The sequence below is a fragment of the Leptonychotes weddellii genome, chromosome X (genome assembly GCF_054177405.1).
Source record: "Leptonychotes weddellii isolate Sample4059 chromosome X, ASM5417740v2, whole genome shotgun sequence".
In the NCBI taxonomy this organism is placed as follows: domain Eukaryota; kingdom Metazoa; phylum Chordata; class Mammalia; order Carnivora; family Phocidae; genus Leptonychotes; species Leptonychotes weddellii.
The window spans coordinates 88,383,070-88,402,239 of record NC_138385.1 but is presented as its reverse complement, the minus strand read 5'-3'; the positions used below and the strand labels follow the sequence as shown (position 1 = coordinate 88,402,239).

At 40.3% G+C, this 19,170-nt stretch overlaps 1 protein-coding gene across 2 annotated transcripts in view; it reads left to right on the top strand.

Moving 5' to 3' along the window:
• The window catches only part of POLA1 (DNA polymerase alpha 1, catalytic subunit), a 293,805-nt gene that overhangs the window by 12,342 nt on the left and 262,293 nt on the right, over positions 1-19,170 (top strand). For both annotated transcript variants that reach the window (XM_081809030.1, XM_081809031.1), the window contains exons 5-15: positions 3,736-3,851; positions 4,305-4,367; positions 5,230-5,322; positions 5,754-5,841; positions 6,136-6,337; positions 6,426-6,604; positions 12,551-12,663; positions 13,426-13,542; positions 14,976-15,050; positions 15,945-16,083; positions 16,819-16,973. In XM_081809030.1, the coding sequence (XP_081665156.1) occupies positions 3,736-3,851; positions 4,305-4,367; positions 5,230-5,322; positions 5,754-5,841; positions 6,136-6,337; positions 6,426-6,604; positions 12,551-12,663; positions 13,426-13,542; positions 14,976-15,050; positions 15,945-16,083; positions 16,819-16,973 (1,340 nt within the window). The remainder of the gene's footprint in view (positions 1-3,735; positions 3,852-4,304; positions 4,368-5,229; positions 5,323-5,753; positions 5,842-6,135; positions 6,338-6,425; positions 6,605-12,550; positions 12,664-13,425; positions 13,543-14,975; positions 15,051-15,944; positions 16,084-16,818; positions 16,974-19,170) is intronic.

Below are 19,170 nucleotides of genomic sequence, written 5' to 3'. Positions count from 1 at the left end.
TAGGAAAATGAATAAACAAATAAACAGAAGCACTAAAATTGTGGAAGATTCTACATCAAATGTTGACTCCTATTTTGTATGTTTCTTTTTGTCCTTCTCTCTAGATACTACTAACCTACAATGGTGAGATTAAAGCCTGCTTATGAAACCTTCCTTGCTATTCAAACCTCTTTTGACCTTCTCTTTTGATACCCTGTATTAGGAACTGTATTTTGTATTCTAAACATTTTGACCATCAATTATATTCTGTTTCCAAACTGCCAAATGATCTCAATAAAAAATTATTTCTCTTATATTTTTCACAAATGTCCTACAAACTTTTTCATTTTTAGGCACATGAAAAAATGCCCTTTTTATTGTGGTTAAATACACGTACAATTTATCATAAGTGATGTTTAATACATTAACAGTGCTTGTAGCCATGACCATTATCTAGTTCCAGAACATTTTTATCCCCCTGAGTGAAAACCCATATCCATTAAGCAGTCACTCCCCAATCTTCCTTCCCTGATCCCCTGGCAACTACTAGTCTTTCAGTCTCTATGGATTTGCCTATTTTGAATATTTCAGGTAAATGGAATGATAAAATATATGACCATTTGTGCCTGGCTCCTTTTGTTTAGCATGATGTTTTCAAGTTTCTCTTATGTTGTAGCATGTACTAGTACTTCATTCTTTTTTATGACTGAAAAATATTCCATTGCATGGATAGACTGCATATTGTTTGTCCATTTATTAGTTGATGGAATTTGGGATGTTTCCACATTATGGTTATTGTGAATAGTGCTGCTGTAAACATTTGTGTGCAAGTTTGTGTTTGAACACCTGTTTTCAGTTCTTTGGGGTATCTACCCAGGAATGTAATTATGTATATAAATTTTTATTTACTTTTTTAAAAATTTTTATTTATTTATTTGACAGAGACACAGCGAGAGAGGGAACACAAGCAGGGGAGGGAGAAGCAGGCTTCTCGCGGAGCAGGGAGCCCAATGCGGGGCTCGATCCCAGGACCCTGGGATCATGACCTGAGCCGAAGGCAGTCGCTTAATGACTGAGCCACCCAGGCGCCCCTATTTACTTTTTTCTTACACAGAAGATATTTTTCTATAGATGCTTTTGTGCTTTGTGTTTTTTTCACTTAACAAGATATCCTGAAAATCATCCCATATTAGCACATAGAGATCTTTTTTCTTTTTTACTTGTTTCTATATTGTTGCATAGTATTTTACTGTATAAATGTATGATGATGGTGTATTCAAATGGTTTCGCTGAGTTGTCAATTAGATTTTCAGTAATTTGCTTTTACAAGTAATTCTGCATTGAATAACTTGGTGCATATGGTGCTTTCCTCAGAGAAAATTCCTAGGAGGAGGATTGCTGGCTCAGAGAGGAAAACGCACGTGAAGTTTTATGAGCTATTGCTCTAGGAGTTGTCCCATTGTACACTCCCATCTCCCAACGGTTTATACTGCTATGGCCTCGCCAACAGAGTACATTGTGAGACTCTTGGAGTTTTGCCACTCCCATACATGAGAAACGACAGTTCAGTGTGCTTTTTGTTTGTGTTTCTTTTACACATGAGGTTGAGCCTCTTTTCATAAAACGTCATAACTGTTTGTGTGTATATATATATATATATATATATTTAAAGATTTTATTTATTTGTTTGACAGAGAGAGACACAGCGAGAGGTAACACAAGCGGCAGGCAGAGGGAGAGGGAGAAGCAGGCTTCCCGCCGAGCAGGGAGCCTAATGCAGGGCTCGATCCCAGGACCCTGGGATCATGACCTGAGCCGAAGGCAGTCCCTTAACGACTGAGCCACCCAGGCGCCCCTGTTTATATATTTTTTATGTGCACATTCCTTTTGGGTTTGGGAGATTTTTAAATCCAGGGCATTTTTTTTATCAGAGAAATTGGTCCTTTATCTGCAAAACATTGTAAACATTTTCTCATGTTTTGTCTTTAAACTTGTTTCTGTTGTAATTGAATTTATCAGGTTTTTTTTTTCTTGCAGATGGATTTTGAATCAGTTAGAAAGACTTTCCCCACACCCAGGTTACAAAGGAACTTCCCCCCCCCCTTTTTTTAAGAGATGGGGAGAGAGAGAGAGTGAGGGAGAGAAAGAGAATCTTAAGCAGGTTCCATGCCCAGCACAGAGCCCGATACAGGGCTCCATCTCACAACCCTGAGATCATGACCTGAGCTGAAATCAAAAGTTGGAGGCTTAACTGACTGTGCCACCCAGGTGCCCTGGAACTTGCCTTTTTATTAAAGTCTTGCATATTATCATGTTAAAAATTTTGATCTGTGATTTATTTGGTGTTTATATTGGCTGGCTTTTTTTTTTTTTTTTAAAGATTTTATTTATTTATTTGAGAGAGAGAGCACATGAGAGGGGGGAGGGTCAGAGGGAGAAGCAGACTCCCTGCTGAGCAGGGAGCCCGATGTGGGACTCGATCCAGGGACTCCAGGATCATGACCTGAGCCGAAGGCAGTCGCTTAACCAACTGAGCCACCCAGGCGCCCACTGGCTTGCTTCTTTACAGATGGGTAGCCAGCACTACTTACTAAAAAGTCCATCTTCTCCCCAGTGATAGGAGATGCCACCTTTATTATGTGCTAAATGCCATAAGTAATTTGGTCTTTTCCGGATTCAATTTTCTATTTCATCTGGTCTGAGTATTCTTACGCCACTACCACACTATATAAGCTATTCATTCTAGGTCTTTTTGAGGTAGAGATTTCTCTGGAATGAATCAGAAAGAGAGAGTAAAACCGACAGTATTAGAAGAATTCGTAGGTGATTTACACATGGCCGTAAGAGAAAACATATGGCACAAGTTGTTCTTTACTGAGCAGATGTGTCTGTGCCATTTAATGTTGTTATAACATATTGTGTGTGTGTAGTTGCTGTTCCTCATAAGATGGAAATTAGGATGCTATACTACCATGACTGGTAATCCTATTTCTTCATAGTTTTCCTGCCAGATTCAGGATAGCATTAAAAAGATGATCTCATGAAGGCTGCTAGACTAATCCCCTGGTTCCAGATGAGCTTGATCATTTTATTTCTCTTGGGAAAAAAACAAAAAAAAAAACCCCACATTTTAATAAGATTTTTTTTTAAAGATTTTATTTATTTATTTGAGAGAGAATGAGAGAGAGAGAGAGAGAGAGCACATGAGAGGGGGGAGGGTCAGAGGGAGAAGCAGACTCCCTGCCGAGCAGGGAGCCCGATGCGGGACTCGATCCCGGGACTCCAGGATCATGACCTGAGCCGAAGGCAGTCGCTTAACCAACTGAGCCACCCAGGCGCCCCTTTAATAAGATTTTTATTCACACTAATAATAGCCATTAAACAGTCCCACTTAATAACTTACTCTGGTATTCAACTAGTATTTCATCAGTTTTTCTAAGATTTTATTTTTAATATCTTTACACACGATGTGGGGCTCAGACTTACAACCCTGAGATGAAGAGTCACATACTTTACCGACTGAGCCAGCCAGGTGCCCCATTATCAGTTTTCATAACATTTAGCCCAAGTTTTCCTGAATTAAGCTGCTTTTAACAATTCTTTCCTGTGTACCATGTATAAAATCTCATATTTTGTATTTTTAATTCTTTATGTTTTTCTTCTCATTCTCCTATACAGAGGGCAGGTGACTTGGCTTTTAGTTTCCCATGTTGATTTTTGCCAGTACATGTTCATAAATCAGTTATATTCCAACAGGAAAAGATGATAAAGCACGTACCAAAGACAAGAGGAATGTAAAGAAGGCTGCGGTGACAAAACCAAACAATATCAAGTCAATGTTCATTGCTAGTGCTGGGAAGAAGACTGCAGATGTGAGTTTTGTGGTTTTCTGATATTTTGTCTTTTCCTTTGAGAAGTAAATTTAGTATTTGTATAGACAGTAGGTGCTCAATGTATTTGAGCTCAGCTATTTCAGTTGTGTTTTCCTGATTTCAGTCACAAAGGTGGATGTAGATTTCCAGGTGAATTTAGGTACCTCATTGTTTGGAACTTGGAGATAGAAAAGTGAATGAAAAGCTTCAGGGACAGTGTGTTTGTTTCATTGATTAGCAGGAGGATCATGGAATGAGGGTGAAAACAGGATGGGAGCTCTAGGTTTAGGAGTTAATGTACACAGGTCGTTGTTAAGACCTGTGAACAGTAGATGAGTACTCAGGACTGAAGAGGCAAGGACTGACTGGTTGGGTTCTTCTTTCACAGACATGGGCGGGGTGAAAACGTGAAGTGCAGGGCTTTCTCATTCTCCCTCTCTTTATAATTTCCAGAAAGCTATAGACTTGTCCAAGGATGATCTGCTAGGTGACATTCTACAAGATCTGAACACTGAGGTAAGTCATTCTCTGGGAGTTGTCAAATATGCAGGGGACATGGCTGAAGAAACAATTCGGTAGTTTTACAAAACAGACTGTTGATAGAATTTAAAACAGAAAATTCAACAACAATACCACCACATGCACCCCCCCAAAAAAAAACCCCTACAAAAAAAAACCAACCCCCCTGCCCAAACACCTCTCCAAATTGGTTTCTTACTGCTTTAGGTGAGTAGTTTCCAGCTGTTAGAAGCTATGCAATTATGTCGACGGGGCCGCGTGGGGATGTGTTTGAGATAGTAAGAATACACACATGAGTCTGTTCTGGGAATGCGCACTGCTTGTGTTCAGTTGCTGCAGTGTATGTTCCCGAAAGAGATTGAGACCTGTCAGTCTGCACAATCAGGCATGAGATGCTCATCTTGAATTCAGAGAGTAAGTGAAGGAAGAGTCAGGGAGCTGTCGCTGAGAGAACTCAGACAGGCTCAGCTGCTCTGGGAATTTGCAGTTGGGCTATTTCACGTGAAGACTCATTTAGAGGTGTGTTTCTCAGTAACCCTTGATTAGAACAACTGACACCAACACGTGTGGTTCTAGTTTGACAGTTTTTAAATGTAATATCCTGGAAGGGTTGGGGAAAAGTATGTTAAGTTGTAAAAAGAAAAAATTGGTGAGAGGTGGATTTAATATCTATTCTGGTTTTCTTGTGAGTCTTTGGTATTGTTGCTATAGTAACTGCAGTACATGAACATAGATCTACAGGGGGAGCAGGGAAGGAAAAAAATGCTTTGCTTATTGGGCTTCAGTGGGGGAAGAAATGCACTTTTTCTGTCTTGTGGTAAGCCAAGCATGGCAGGCTATGTCTTACTCCTCCTTTTAGAAACCTCAAATAACTCCACCACCTATAATGATACCAAAGAAGAAAAGATCCATTGGAGCTTCACTGAATCCTTTCTCTGTGCACACCTCCAAGGTAAAGTGTATGGAAATACCTTCAATCTTGATTTATATTATTGCTTAAAACTTACTTTATTGATTTTCTATATGAGGGAAATGCTTTTGAATTTGTTCTTGATTTTTGTTTTAAATTAGGACTCCCATTTCATTATATAGTTTCATGTATTTCAAAAATAGCATGTGCCTGGTTTTTTCATAGTAAATTTTTAGTAACTAGTATGTGTTTATTATAGGTATTACAGCTGTGCTAAATGCAATGATTTTCTTCCTGGAAACAAGTATCTTTTTGTAAACATAGGTAACAGTAAAATAATGGAAGCCGTTACATTAATAATACATAAAATTGTTGTATAAATGGGAACTGTCATTTTCTCTGGTCAGGGTGGGACAGTTACGTATTTTTTGGTATGCAGGTCTAACTGACTGAACATTTAAAAATATTTACAGGCAGTTCCTTCAGGAAAAACTGCTTCCCCTGTCTCAAGGAAGGAGCCTCCGTTAACTTCAGTTCCTCTTAAATGTGCTGAATTTGCTGGTAAGTCTGACGTCAGGCAGACCTACAAGGGTGTTGAGCGGTTGCAAAATGCTGTCAGAAATGGAGGCGCTGTGAAGGAGGAAGTGGAGGTGATTTTGCAGGTATTGTGATGGCAGGTTCAGTCGTGAAAGATTTGAATCCACAGCAGTAAAAGTTAAAAAACATCCAGCTTGGAGATGGAAGAGAAATGCAAACACAGTGTGGGCGAAAGGGTAGGCCGCTGTCGCCATGCTGGGGAGGCCCTTGTGTTCCACAGCAGTGGTACGTGATGGTAATGTGTGATGACGCCTACAGGAGAGCCGCTGCCAGCGTTGTGTATAGATGACAAGGAGGACTCAGGAGCAATGGATTTTGAAGATGGTGACTTTGATGAGCCCATGGAGGCTGAGGAAGTGGATGTGGAGCCTGTGGCTGTCAAGACTTGGCACCAAGAGAGTGAGCCAGCAGAGGGGGTGAAACGTGAGGCAGATCCTGGGAAAGGGACCACGTCCTACTTGTAAGAGCATTTTATGACATTTCTAGCAAGTAGCACTACGAATTACTCAGTTGGATTTTGAAAGGTTTTCAAAATGTAATTTCTACAGGGGAAGTTTTCTCCCAGATGTTTCTTGTTGGGACATTGAACAGGAAGATGACAGCAGTTTCTCAGCCCAGGAAGTCCAAGTGGATTCCAGTCACCTCCCACTGGTCAAAGGGACAGACGAGGAGCAAGTGTTTCAGTTTTATTGGCTGGATGCTTATGAAGATCAGTACAACCAACCAGGTAATCATATGTATGTCTTTAATACAGAATATTGCCTTTCCCTTAAGTGGTTTAGTTATTATAATTGACAAAGGCTCTGTCCTCACGTACGTGTATAGTAAGAGAGCAGCACTCATTCATTGTAAAGTGTGTGAGCAACCCAGCTTGAGAGGAGCTGTGGTATGAATAATCAATCCTTAAAAATGTTTTTTTCTGTAAACCAGTTATATGTGATTTTGGAACGTGTACTTGTAGTTTACCTTCGATGTATCTAAAGTTGTAGTTACACACTTTATTTTAAATGGAATCAGTCATTAATTTGTTTCTTTATCCAGCACATTGAACACCTGTTGTGTGCTAGGCACTGAGATGGCATGAACAAGCTAGACAAATTCCCGATCCTAATGGAGCTTACGTTCTAGTGGGGTGGGGGCGGGGAATGGGCGGTAAATAAGGTAAGTTGATAAATGGTATGAAGGCATTTAGTTGGGGGATGGTTGAGGAAGGCCTGTCTGAGGAGACTACCATTGGGCTGAGATTTGAGGCACATGCTAAGCTGAATAAAGAGCATTTCAGCCTGAGGAACCAGTGAGCAAAGAGGCCTGGAGAGAGAAAGGAGGCCTATGTGGTTGTAGCACAGTAAATCAAGGGACAAGATTGGTAGAAAATGAAGTTGGAGACAAAGGCAAAGGGCAGATAATGAAGGACCTTGAAAGCCATATTGAGGAATTTAGATCTTACTCTAAGAGCAGAGGGGGATGCGGTGGAGGATTTTAAGTGCTGGTGGAGCGAGGGTGGTGGTCATATGGTTGGGTTTACAGTTTAACAAGAGCCTTCCGGTTTGTGTGGAGAATAGTGTGTTTGGGGGAAGAGGGGAGACTGGAATCAGGCTAGTGAGGAAGCCCTGGAGAACAGTCAGTCCAGGGCAGGCATGCTAGTTACTTGGCCTAGTGGTGGCTGTGGAGAAGGAGAGAAGTGGATGTATCTCACGTGTATTTTGACATGAACCTGTCTGTGGATTGATGTGGGGGCTGACAGAAGGAGGAATCAAGGATGATTCCCAGGTCCTCCTCCAAATGAACTGAAAATGTGAATTCTGACTCAAAGCCAGGAGGCTCTCTAGTTTCTTTTTTTTTTTTACTCCTTGAGCCCTTCTTCACCACAGGGCTGGGCATGCCAAAGTATGTCAGATTAATATAAAATACTGTACATATCCTGAAATAGAGTTGCCTTTATTCAGATCCATGTCTGGGTGTGAGGGTAGATGCAACTTTGCATTTTTCAGAGTGGTTTCCTGGAGGTTGCATCCAGTGAAAATAGAGTATCAATAAAGCAAGTGAATGAGTAGGAAGCGTAAGTATTAACCATCAGACTTGAAGGCCAGATTTACCTTAAAGATAATCAGGCATTGACTAACTGGAACGTTGTTACTGTCTCTGCAGAGGGGAGGCAGAAGCAATAATAAGCTTCGGCATATCACATGCATAGGAACACGTGCAGAGCCATTTGAGTAGCAAACTGCCACGCGTTAGTTTCTTAGGTAAAGAATAAGCCATCTTAGAAATGGTATCTACTTTAGCTGCGACAAGATAATTTGGTTAGACCCTCTCACCTCCTTGGTTACCTCTTTGCTACTCACCAGTTGAAGGTAGACTGGTAAGTGGGATTGTGTGAGGCTGAGCAGATGTTTCCCATCCATTGCTGAAACCCTGGCCTGCCCCGTTGTATGGCTTCAGGGGGACACCATTTTCACATGTGCTTCATGTGTTTTAGGCTCCCCGGAGCACAACACTGTGGCGCTTGCTGGAGTTGTGTGATGTGGTGGGCCTGCCCTTCCCAATGCTAATCCCTTTGCTATATTCGCTCGATGATGGATTTGATTCCCTGTCTTGGTTAATGGTCCCGCCAAAACCAGAAAATTGGGAATAAGCCTTGATTGCCCCATTCCTTCACTTTCCTCACCAAGTCTTGTTAATTTTCCCCTCCTGAAGTAGACAAGCTGTCTTCTCTTTCTACTTGCAGCTTCCACCTCTAATTCCTTCTTGCCTACTGAAACCATTGCACCAGCTTCCTAAGGGATCTCTCAGCTGTCATCCCCTACATTGCTGCCAGAGCGATTGCTCAGAAGGGTAGCACTGATCACATCATTCCCTTGTTTAAAAAAAAAAAAAAGAAAACTCCGTGGCTGCTCCCTACAATGTAAAGTCCAAGTTCCTTAGCAAGTCTTCTGATACCATGTACGACTTTTGTGTTCTAGAGATAGTTGCCTGTATGTACCTGTTGCTCTTTATACCGTGTTCCCTTACTCCTTGTGTTTGGCTCAGCCCAGGTGTGTCATGTCCTGGAAGTTTTCCTAATCCTCCAGACTGGCCTAAGGGCCCTTCCCCTGGTACCCCATCCTACCCTTTCCCATCATACTGTTTGTCATATTACTTTGTAAAGATCTGATTCTGCATTTTTCTTGCCCCAAAGCCTTTTATTTAACTCCTGGGTGGCTGGGACCTTTTATTTTCAGCTTCTGTACAGTACCAAGCACATAGTAGGGATTTAATAAATGTTCATTGAAATAAACTGCGCAGCGACTGACAATCCTGTAGATGCACATGAAAGGTTTCAGAGAGCCAGAGGTGCGTTCACTGCTTTTGCTGAGATTGCCTCTTAAAGCCTTATAGTGGCGTAGGGGAAGAATGGGTCACATAGAGATGAATGGTGCCCTCCTCCCTCGTTAATCCACGTATAAAGCATCAGATTGCCCAATGTCAATTGCCAAGCATTAGAACCTTAAGAAACAACAATCTTCTTTCCTATGTAAAATGAGTTTATTATTTCTACCTTTTGTTTACTGTTTTTTTTTTTTTAAAGATTTTGTTTAGTCATTTGACAGAGAGAGACACAGCGAGAGAGGGAACACAAGCAGGGAGAGTGGGAAAGGGAGAAGCAGGCTTCCCGCCGAGCAGGGAGCCCGATGCGGGGCTCGATCCCAGGACCCTGGGATCATGACCTGAGCCGAAGGCAGACGCTTAACGACTGAGCCACCCAGGTGCCCCTGTTTACTGGTTGATACTCTTTTTTTCTTAAAGTCTTTTTTTTTAAAGATTTTATTTATTTATTTGAGAGAGAGAAAGCACAAGTAGGGGGAGAGGCAGAAGGAGAAGGCGGCTTCCCGCTGAGCAGGGAGCCCGAAGTGGCGCTAGATCCCAGTACCCTGGGATCATGACCTGACGCTTAACTGAGTCACCCAGGCACCCTGGCTGATACTCTTTTAAAAACCAACAAACAGCATGGTTTTGCAGGACAGGGTCTAGAGCTACACCGTCCACTGTGGTACCAAACATGTCCACATGTAGCTCTTTAAATTTAGATTTATTTTTTTTAAAGATTTTATTTATTTGATAGAGAGATAGCGAGAGAGGGAGCACAAGCAGGGGGAGTGGCAGAGGGAGAGGGAGAAGCAGGCTTCCCACAGAGCAGGGAGCCCAATGCAGAGCTCGATCCCAGGACCCTGGGATCATGACCTGAGCCGAAGGCAGACGCTTAATGACTGAGCCACCCAAGTGCCCCTAAATTTAGATTTAGATTAAAATGAAATAAAATTTAAAATTCAGCTTCTCAGCCAGTAGCCACATTTCAAATGCTTTAATAGCCACACGTGGCTAGTAGCTACCATATCCATGGATGGCAAAGATAACAGAACAGTTGTGTCATCACAGAAATTTCTAATGGCTAGTGCTCATCTGTAGTAATAGGTGTTGGAGGTTAAGATTGAGGCATTGAAGCAACCAATTTATGATATGTATTGTTACTGAATTCCTGGTACCACCATAGTCAAGGATCGGCCTTTTCAAGCACTGTTAGGAAATATTTTGCATTTGAAAGAGGTACTAGTGTGTTATTGCCCTCTCTTCCAAATGCCATGGTAAAAGGAAATTTCTAGTGCTGGAGAAAGCCTCAGACAATCTGGTCTAGTTACAGAGGGGGAAGCTAAGGCTCCAAAAGGTAAAGTGGGCAGCCATTAGTGGCAGAGTTCTGGGCTTCTCACCCTCAGTCCACTGTGCTGTTGTGTGGTACTTCTTAAGCTGTGTCCTCTGTGATTGATGCCAATGGGTTAAAAAGGATGGCTTGGAAAAAAAAAAGTCCTTTAATCTCAGGGGGTTGAACAGTTTCATCATGATAGCAGGTAATGATCACTGAGCCTTGGTGAAATCAATGCTGCTAATAAAAACGAAGTACTCCCAAAGACCCTGTTATTGTGTCTCACTTTCTTACAGATTCTAAGTAAGTCAGTTGTTGCTGAATGCTCCATAATTATGAAAAGAATCTTACTCTTTGCATATGGGAAGATATCCTGTCTTCATTATGACTTTTTCAAGGTTGAATAATCCTGACTGCACCTGGTTTCAGCTAGTAACTTTGGGGGGAATGTAATCTTTGTTTACCATGATCTTTTTGTGGCAAATGAGGCATAAACAGTGTCAAATGTGTGCATGAAGTGTGATATTAGTTTGACTGTAAAATGAGCTATTTGAATCTGTGAATCCAATATTAGGGTCTTTATTTTTCTTTGCATGGAATTTTGTTTTTTCGTCTCTAACTGTTGTGAGGATGACTTTTAATTTTCTGAGCTCCTGTGATTTTTTTTCTTTTATAATCATTCCCCACAGTCCTCCCTTCCCTCTCCCCTTCTTCCCCCCACCCCAGCTGAAAATCACACAACTCTTTTAAGAATTTTAATCATCTGCAGAAATGAAAATTTTTAGATGGTCTTATTTCTACTAGAACGAGTAACAAAAGGAAGCACTGATGAGCTGTCTTGTGAAACTGGAGTAATTGGCCTTGTGAACAGTAGCCTTTGCATGTGCCAGAATTTTCTTAGTGTCTCAGACAAGTGGCTGTGTTGAGTGGCTGTGTTGATTACTGCTGTCTAATTATGCTCAGAGCTCAGGATTTTGCACAGTGGCCATCTCTTAGGTTGACTATCCAATCTCTGGAGTCCTTTCTTGATGTCCAGTTTTCAGGAACAGTGACTTGATGTTTATCTAGAAAGGCTTGTTTTTACTTTGTGGTATACATTACATAGGAATCTCAAAAGGGGCATGTCTGCTGATTAGAACATTTGTTACACAGAAATAGAAGAGCAAGGAACCTGACAAACACTACCTATCCAGATTTTTAAGTAGTCTATGAGGTAGAAAGGGTAAAATAGGAGATAATAGTTGAACTGTATTATGAGATATTTATCATTATATAGAATAAGGTATATGAGATCTATTATGTTTTTCCCCAAATGCAATTTTACATATAAAAAATATTGATGTACCATACATAGTTATTATTATACATGAATGTTGATTTTTATTGGTAAGTACAAGTGCTAAAAAGCAGTTTAGTATTCTTACACTTTATAAGAGGTTTAAATAGGAGATTCGTTGGAGAATAGTTTGCTTTTTTTGTTTCTTTTAATCTGGGTAGTCTTGGTTCTAGGGAAGTTTTTTTCCCTACATTGACCTAGGGTATCTCTCTAATTTCTGAGGTATGTCTACACTGACCTGGGATGTCTCTGCAATTCCCCAGGGGTTTCTGCACTAACCTGGGGTGTCTGTCTCAGTAGTTCCCCAAGTGTGTCTACTCGGACTTGGGATGTCTCCCCAGTAACTGAGGTTTGTCTCCATTTACCTGCGATGTCTCTAATTCTAGGGAAAATGTTTACACCAACTTAGAGAATCATTCTGTCCCCTGTGACCATCTCAGTGGTTACAGGTTTTACTAGTGTGATATTGTCGTGTGGCTTAAGTACTGAGTAAGCGAACTGGGCTTGCGGAGTGGGCAGCAGATACAAATTTACTGTAAAAAAAAAAAGTGCGTCATGAAGGCATAAATGTGTGGACACATTCAGTGAGCCTTTATATTGCCCCTTTAATGTGATATAATTGAAATGTTTCTTTTCTCATGGTTTTCCCTTACTTTTAGGTGTGGTATTCCTGTTTGGCAAAGTTTGGATCGAATCCGCCAAAACCCATGTGAGCTGTTGCGTCATGGTGAAAAACATCGAGCGAACACTCTACTTCCTTCCCCGAGAAACGGTAATCATTAGTGATTAGCTTCTAATTCCCAGTACATTGTATGTTTTGCCACCAGCGGTATTCTTCAACGGGGCTATGACGTCTCCACAGCCTTGATGCTGCTTTCTTGCTGCCTGCCTAGTAACCACTGGTTGTCAGCAGCTCCTTTAGAGGCTGGGAAAAATAGAGAATGGAGTAAAATGGTGTTTTTTGACTTGTTACAGTGTCAAAGTGTGAGTTTTAGTATATAATAGTATCTTCTCCCCCACTCCTCATTGCCATAGTAATCAGGGTTGGGAGTGTATGGCTCTAAAACATCACAGGGCATTTGGCCCCGTTGTCATGCTTCTGCTGTGCACGCAGCAGTACTGGTCCCTCCACAGCCGTTGAACCAGCTCAGCTCCATTTGCTCCTCCTTTTTAAATTGGGACTTACCATCCACACTCCCCTACCAAGCCCAGCCCCCCCCCCCCCGCAAAGATCTCAGGTGAACTGTGAATCTGAAGCTTCTTGGTCAGGATTTACAACTCTCTTCTTCCATTTTGTAGAATCAGTCCTTTTTATCTGATGTGCTTTTATGATGCTACTGGGAAGATTTGGGCATTGGGTTTAGTATATTTTTGGGGTCTGCTGCTATCTTTGAACTCCTCTATCTATAAGACTGTTCTTTTAAATGTTTAAATGGCTGAAGGTGAAAATTGAATTAGATTTGGGTTTCTCGTTAAAAAGATCTCATGTTCAGATACTTTTTTTCCCTCCCCTCTCCTCTCCATGGGAGAGCAGAAAATTGATCTAAATACAGGAAAAGAAACAGAAACTCTAGTTACAATGAAGGATGTTTATGATGAATTTGATGAGAAAATAGCAGCAAAATATAAAATCATGAAGTTCAAGTCCAAGGTTTGTATTTGGTGATAATTTTCCCCCCCACGTTTATTAGTTGTTTGTTCATTTCCCGACTTAAAAAATAGTTCTTGTATGTCTTCTTTGTGCAAAATGTCTTTTTTGTGGCTATAATTCATTGAATGGAAATTTCATAGATATCAATATAAAATTAGTATGTAAGATTTGTAAAAATATTTTCTTTCTCTTTAAACTGCTTAGAAAATAATTTTCGTGAATTTGAATAGAAAGATAACATAGCAAAGTAATCATTTCCAATCCTTGTAGCATATCTTGGTTTCTTTTTCTGAAATGGAGAAGAAACTCTTCTGATCTTGTTTTTATTAGTTATTGGCAGGTTGTTTTGGTCAGAAGGTTAAGGTTTTATATTTAAATATTGGGACTATGATGCTGTTTCTGATAGGACAAAAATCTATTGTTTGTGTGTTACATATTGATCGGTCTTGATTTTAGTGTGATTATAAATGACACCTTTGGCCATCATCATAGAGGCTTGTAACTCAGCATACTTTTAACAGTGATTGCAGGAGAGGAGGATTGAGTTGCTGAAGATAAGGTTAATCATCTTAACTATTTGAGCTTTGAATTATGGCTGATGGATCAGTTCTCTAAAATTCTAGAAATAGTGTGGTATAATAGTGAAGAGCATAGGTGCTGGGACCAGACTGCTTGTGCTTTAAGTCCTAGCCATACGACTTTGTAGTGTGTGACCTTGGACAAGGGCTGAGTGAATTCTCTGGGCCTGTTTGTTCACCTGAGAAATGGGACCCTATTTCAAGAGTTGTTGGAAGAGTTAAGCCACTGAATTCTTATTAGGTGATTAGAACAGTCCTTGGTACTTCGTAAGCACTCAGTAAATATGAGCTATAATTTTATTTTATTTTTTTAAGATTTTATTTATTTATTTGAGAGAGAGAATGAGAGACAGAGAGCACGAGAGGGAAGAGGGTCAGAGGGAGAAGCAGACCCCCCGCTGAGCAGGGAGCCCGATGCGGGACTCGATCCCGGGACTCCAGGATCATGACCTGAGCCGAAGGCAGTCGCTTAACCAACTGAGCCACCCAGGCGCCCTGAGCTATAATTTTAATGCTAATATTAATTCTTCTAGCAAGATGGAGTTGGTTAATATCAAAGAGTAGCAAATGATTTAATACATTAACATTATAAAAATCTTTAATCTTTTATTTCCCTTCTTGAATGCAAATATTTCTAAGTTCTCTAGTGTCCAGGAGAAGTCTTGTCATTGGGTGTTTTAGTCCTAGTGGAAAGGGGGAAAGGGTGCTGTTTTGGCTTTATTTACCTTTGTGTTCCGTAAGGATACTAGATTCCTCAGTGTTGAATACAGGGACATGTGTTGTGCATGTAATGCTTGTCATTTTAATTTGTGAAAAGTTTTTGTCTTAATGATTTTTAAATATCTACTTACCCAGCCAGTGGAAAAGAACTATGCTTTTGAGATACCTGATGTTCCAGAAAAATCTGAGTACTTGGAAGTTAGATACTCGGTAAGTCAAAGAAAATTACTGGGTTTTGGTTGAGCATGACATTTCTCTATTTTTGAAATTTTAACTGGCTTTCAATTAGGAGTATCAGCAGGGCTCCTCAAGCCCACAGTTCATTGAGGTGGACTTACAGTAATGAATAATTAAAATGGATAAAATTAATTTGAATATATAGAATACCAGTTGTACTGCCTTTCTTGGCTTTCAAGTATGCATCTTTAAATAAATAAGTTGAAACTGCACAACTGCTTGTCAAGTGGAATAAATGCCACGTGATGGAGTTGAACATCATTAGTCTGTTGAAGTGTCCCTTCTGAGTAGCAGAAAGGTGAGAGGACCATCAGTAGCGTCGCTGTAGTGCTGCTCTTGCTCCCCTGATAGGCAAGGTCATTGCTACGCGATGTTAATTAACTGGGCCTTAACCTCTTTTTACCTTTGTTAGAGAGTTTTGATCTCACAATGTTGGAAAAGGAAAACTGTTAAGAAATGTTTCTGACAGTGGTGATGAAAAGTACCATAGAAGCATTTTAAATGAGTTCCACTCTTGCTTTTATTCTTCTAATGGAGTGGTAGTTATTTGGCTATTCTTTATCAGTAAGGCATGTACAGCTCTGGACAGAAATCCTCTTTTGGGGGAGCTTCTTGGCCTATTTTTCTTCTAATGGATGCCATCAAGATGCATTATTTTGTCATTGTGAATTATTTTTGTGTCCTACTGTGAATTGTTTTGGATTTCATTTGTTGCAAATTACATTTCATATGTATCAAAGGGGTTTCTTCCGGTGGTTTGTAGAGAGGCTTTTGTTTATTTCAAATACAGACTTTGGAAAATGTGAAGTAATAGTTTTAAACAAAAAAGGGTTTTCGTTTTTTTTTTTTCCTCTTTGCCTTTTTCAGGCTGAAATGCCACAGCTTCCTCAGGATTTGAAAGGAGAAACTTTTTCTCATGTATTTGGGACCAACACATCCAGCCTGGAAATGTTCTTGATGAACAGAAAGATCAGAGGACCTTGTTGGCTCGAAGTGAAAAATCCACGTAAGGAAACATTTATGTTTGGAAAGCCAGATTGCTGATAGAGGAGGTTTTTAGAAGTTAAGGAATTGGTCTCTGTATTTCAGTGTGTCTACTTCCTTTTTTATGTTGTTTTCCTCAAGGTGTTCTTGAGTGAGTATAGGGAATATGTTTGGAGCCACTTGATCCCTGTGGTGCCTGGCAGTTTAGTGGGAGGGAGGCCTTCGTGAGCCCAGGTGGTCGTTGGCATGCATCCCTCTTTGTGCTGCTGTTGGCATGTATTTCTGAGCCGGCCGATGACGCCCACCTGCTGTACATAGTGGACTGGTGGCCTCTGAAGGAGGGCAAGCATCAGTGCCAGAGGTGGCGAGTGCTTGTTTGGTTTCTTACCTGATGTTTTCCAGTGTTTGCATCTGTGATGTTTGGCTTCATGAATCTCTTAAAAATGCTTTGTGATTCCTCCAGGGTGTTTTTTTTTTTTTTTTAAAACCTATTTGGGGTCCTGGATTCTTCAGAAAATCCGATGAAAGCTGTGGACCTTTTTCCCAAGAAGATGAACGTGTGTATACACACACACACACACACACGGCTTTGCATACAATCCAGTAATTGGGCTTATTTTTAGTTAGATGTTGTAATAAGACATTCTTATGAGAATATGGCTTTGCAGACTATCTCAGTTAATCACAGATATCTTAATTATAGTAGTTTTCCTTTTTCAGCAATGGCTATTGATGTGTTGTATCTATTCTCTTTCAGAGCTCTTGAATCAGCCATTCAGTTGGTGTAAAGTTGAGGCAATGGCCTTGAAACCAGACCTGGTGAATGTGATTAAAGATGTTGGTCCTCCTCCACTCGTGGTCATGTCTTTCAGCATGAAGACAATGCAGAATGCAAAGACACATCAAAATGAGGTAAAGAAAAAGGGCAGATTTGTGTACCTATGCTTTAGATGCAATGCCTGCTGAACTGTACAACTGTTCTACAAGGGGAAATTGTTCTTTCTGGAGGAGAAAGAATAGTAATGCACTACCAGACTCCATTTTGGAGAATGAATTGAATTTGTTGGATGTTGGAGTTTTTCTTTAAAGACTTAAACTGCTGGACTTATTTTTATTTTTTGTTTTTTGAATTTTTTTATCTTGGCAAACTTTAAGTGGACTTGGAATAATATAATGAACTCCCATATTCCTTTTACTCATATTCAGTAGTTAGTAAGATTTTGGCACACTTGTTTGCCCCCCTCTTTTTTTTTCCTGTTGAAGTATTTTAAAAGCTGAGGTCAGATATTGTATAATTTACCATTGTATACTTTGGTACGCATCTCTCAAAACATGCACACTTTCTTGCACTTAGTAACTGTACTGGTGATACCTTGATACCATCTAAAATACTCAGTCCACATTCACGTGATTCTGTTTATCAAAAATGTCTTTTTATTGAATTATATTTGACATCTCTTAGTTTCATGTGTACCACATAGTGATTTGATGTTCTTATGCATTACAAAATGATCACTGCGATAGGTCTGGCAATCATCTGTCACCATATAAAGTTATTACAATATTACTGACTCAGAAATGTTTTCTACCAGTTGGTTTACTCAAATCAGGGTCCATATAAGATTCACAGATGGTGTTTCATTTTTATGTCTCTTGAATCTCTTTTAAATGGGAGCAGCTCCCTCCCACCGTCTTTTTCCATTGTCATTGATTTATTTAAGAATCATTTTCATTGTCTCATAGAATGTCCCATTTTCTGTGTTTGGTTCCTTGTGTCATTGGACTTCTTCCTCTATACCAGGGGTTGGCACAGTATGGCCTATGGGCAAATCCAGCCATACCATCTGTTTTTATAAATAAAGTTTAATTGAAAGACATCATGTCTATTCGTTTACATATTATCTGCAGTTGCTGTAGAGTTAGTAGTCATGGCAGGGGCCATGTGACCTGAAAGCCTAAAATACGTAGTATCTGGCTCTTTACAGGACAAGTGTGCTGGCCCCTGCTAGTTAGCACTAAAGAATTGATTAGATTCAGTTTTGACTTTTTGGGTCAGTATACTTTATAGGTGGTGGTATGATGTATTTCATACTGCATTATATATCAGCTGGCGTATAATGTCTGGTTAAACCACTATTAGTGGGGCTATGATTGATTAGTGGCTTCAAGTTTTCAACTAAAGGAGGGTTTTTTAACGATGGCACTACTAATGTTTTGGGCTGAATTATTCAGTGTTGTGAGGGCTGTTCTGGGCATTGCGGGATGTTTAGCAGTAACGCTGGCCACTGCCTGATGCCAGGTAGCACCCCTCCCCCCTACCTGTGACAACCAAAAATGCCTCCACACATTTCCAGGTGTCCTCTTGAGGTGGGGAACAAAATTGTTCCCATTTGAGAACCACTGGTCTAATGACCCCCCCCCTTATTTTTTACCTGAATTATTACATTAGGACTTTTAAAACAGTTTTTTAATTCTGTCATCCTTTCCATGTTTGTTAGTTAAACATGTTAAATATTAGAACATTTATTGAATTTTTCTATAAAATTAACTTTTCCTCATTCACCACCACTATTGGTTATGCTGCAGTAGTTCATACAGGAAAGATGAGGTCAGTGTGTACTTCTTTCTCTTTCATTGCCAATTTTCTGAGTAGGAAGTTGGGGGCCTGCATTACGTGCAGTGTTGACCAGTGATTTGTTTATTTTTGTTGTTACTTTTATTTTGCTTCCTCTTTTATGGAATATTATGAACTCACAGGTTTTATATTTACTCATTATGTTTCAGTTCACTGCTGTCATTATTGCTGTTACTTTTGATGCTTAAATTTGTCTTTGGTCAGTGGGAGCGTCTTTATTGTTCGCTTCTAAATCCTTTTGACATTGAAGGGGATGTTTTTTGTTTTTGTTTTTGTTTTTTTTTTTAAAGATTTTATTTATTTATTTGACAGAGAGAGACATAGCGAGAGCAGGAACACAAGCAGGGGGAGTGGGAGAGGGAGAAGCAGGCTTCCCGCAGAGCAGGGAGCCCGATGTGGGACTCGATCCCAGGACCCTGGGATCATGACCTGAGCCGAAGGCAGACGCTTAACGACTGAGCCACCCAGGCGCCC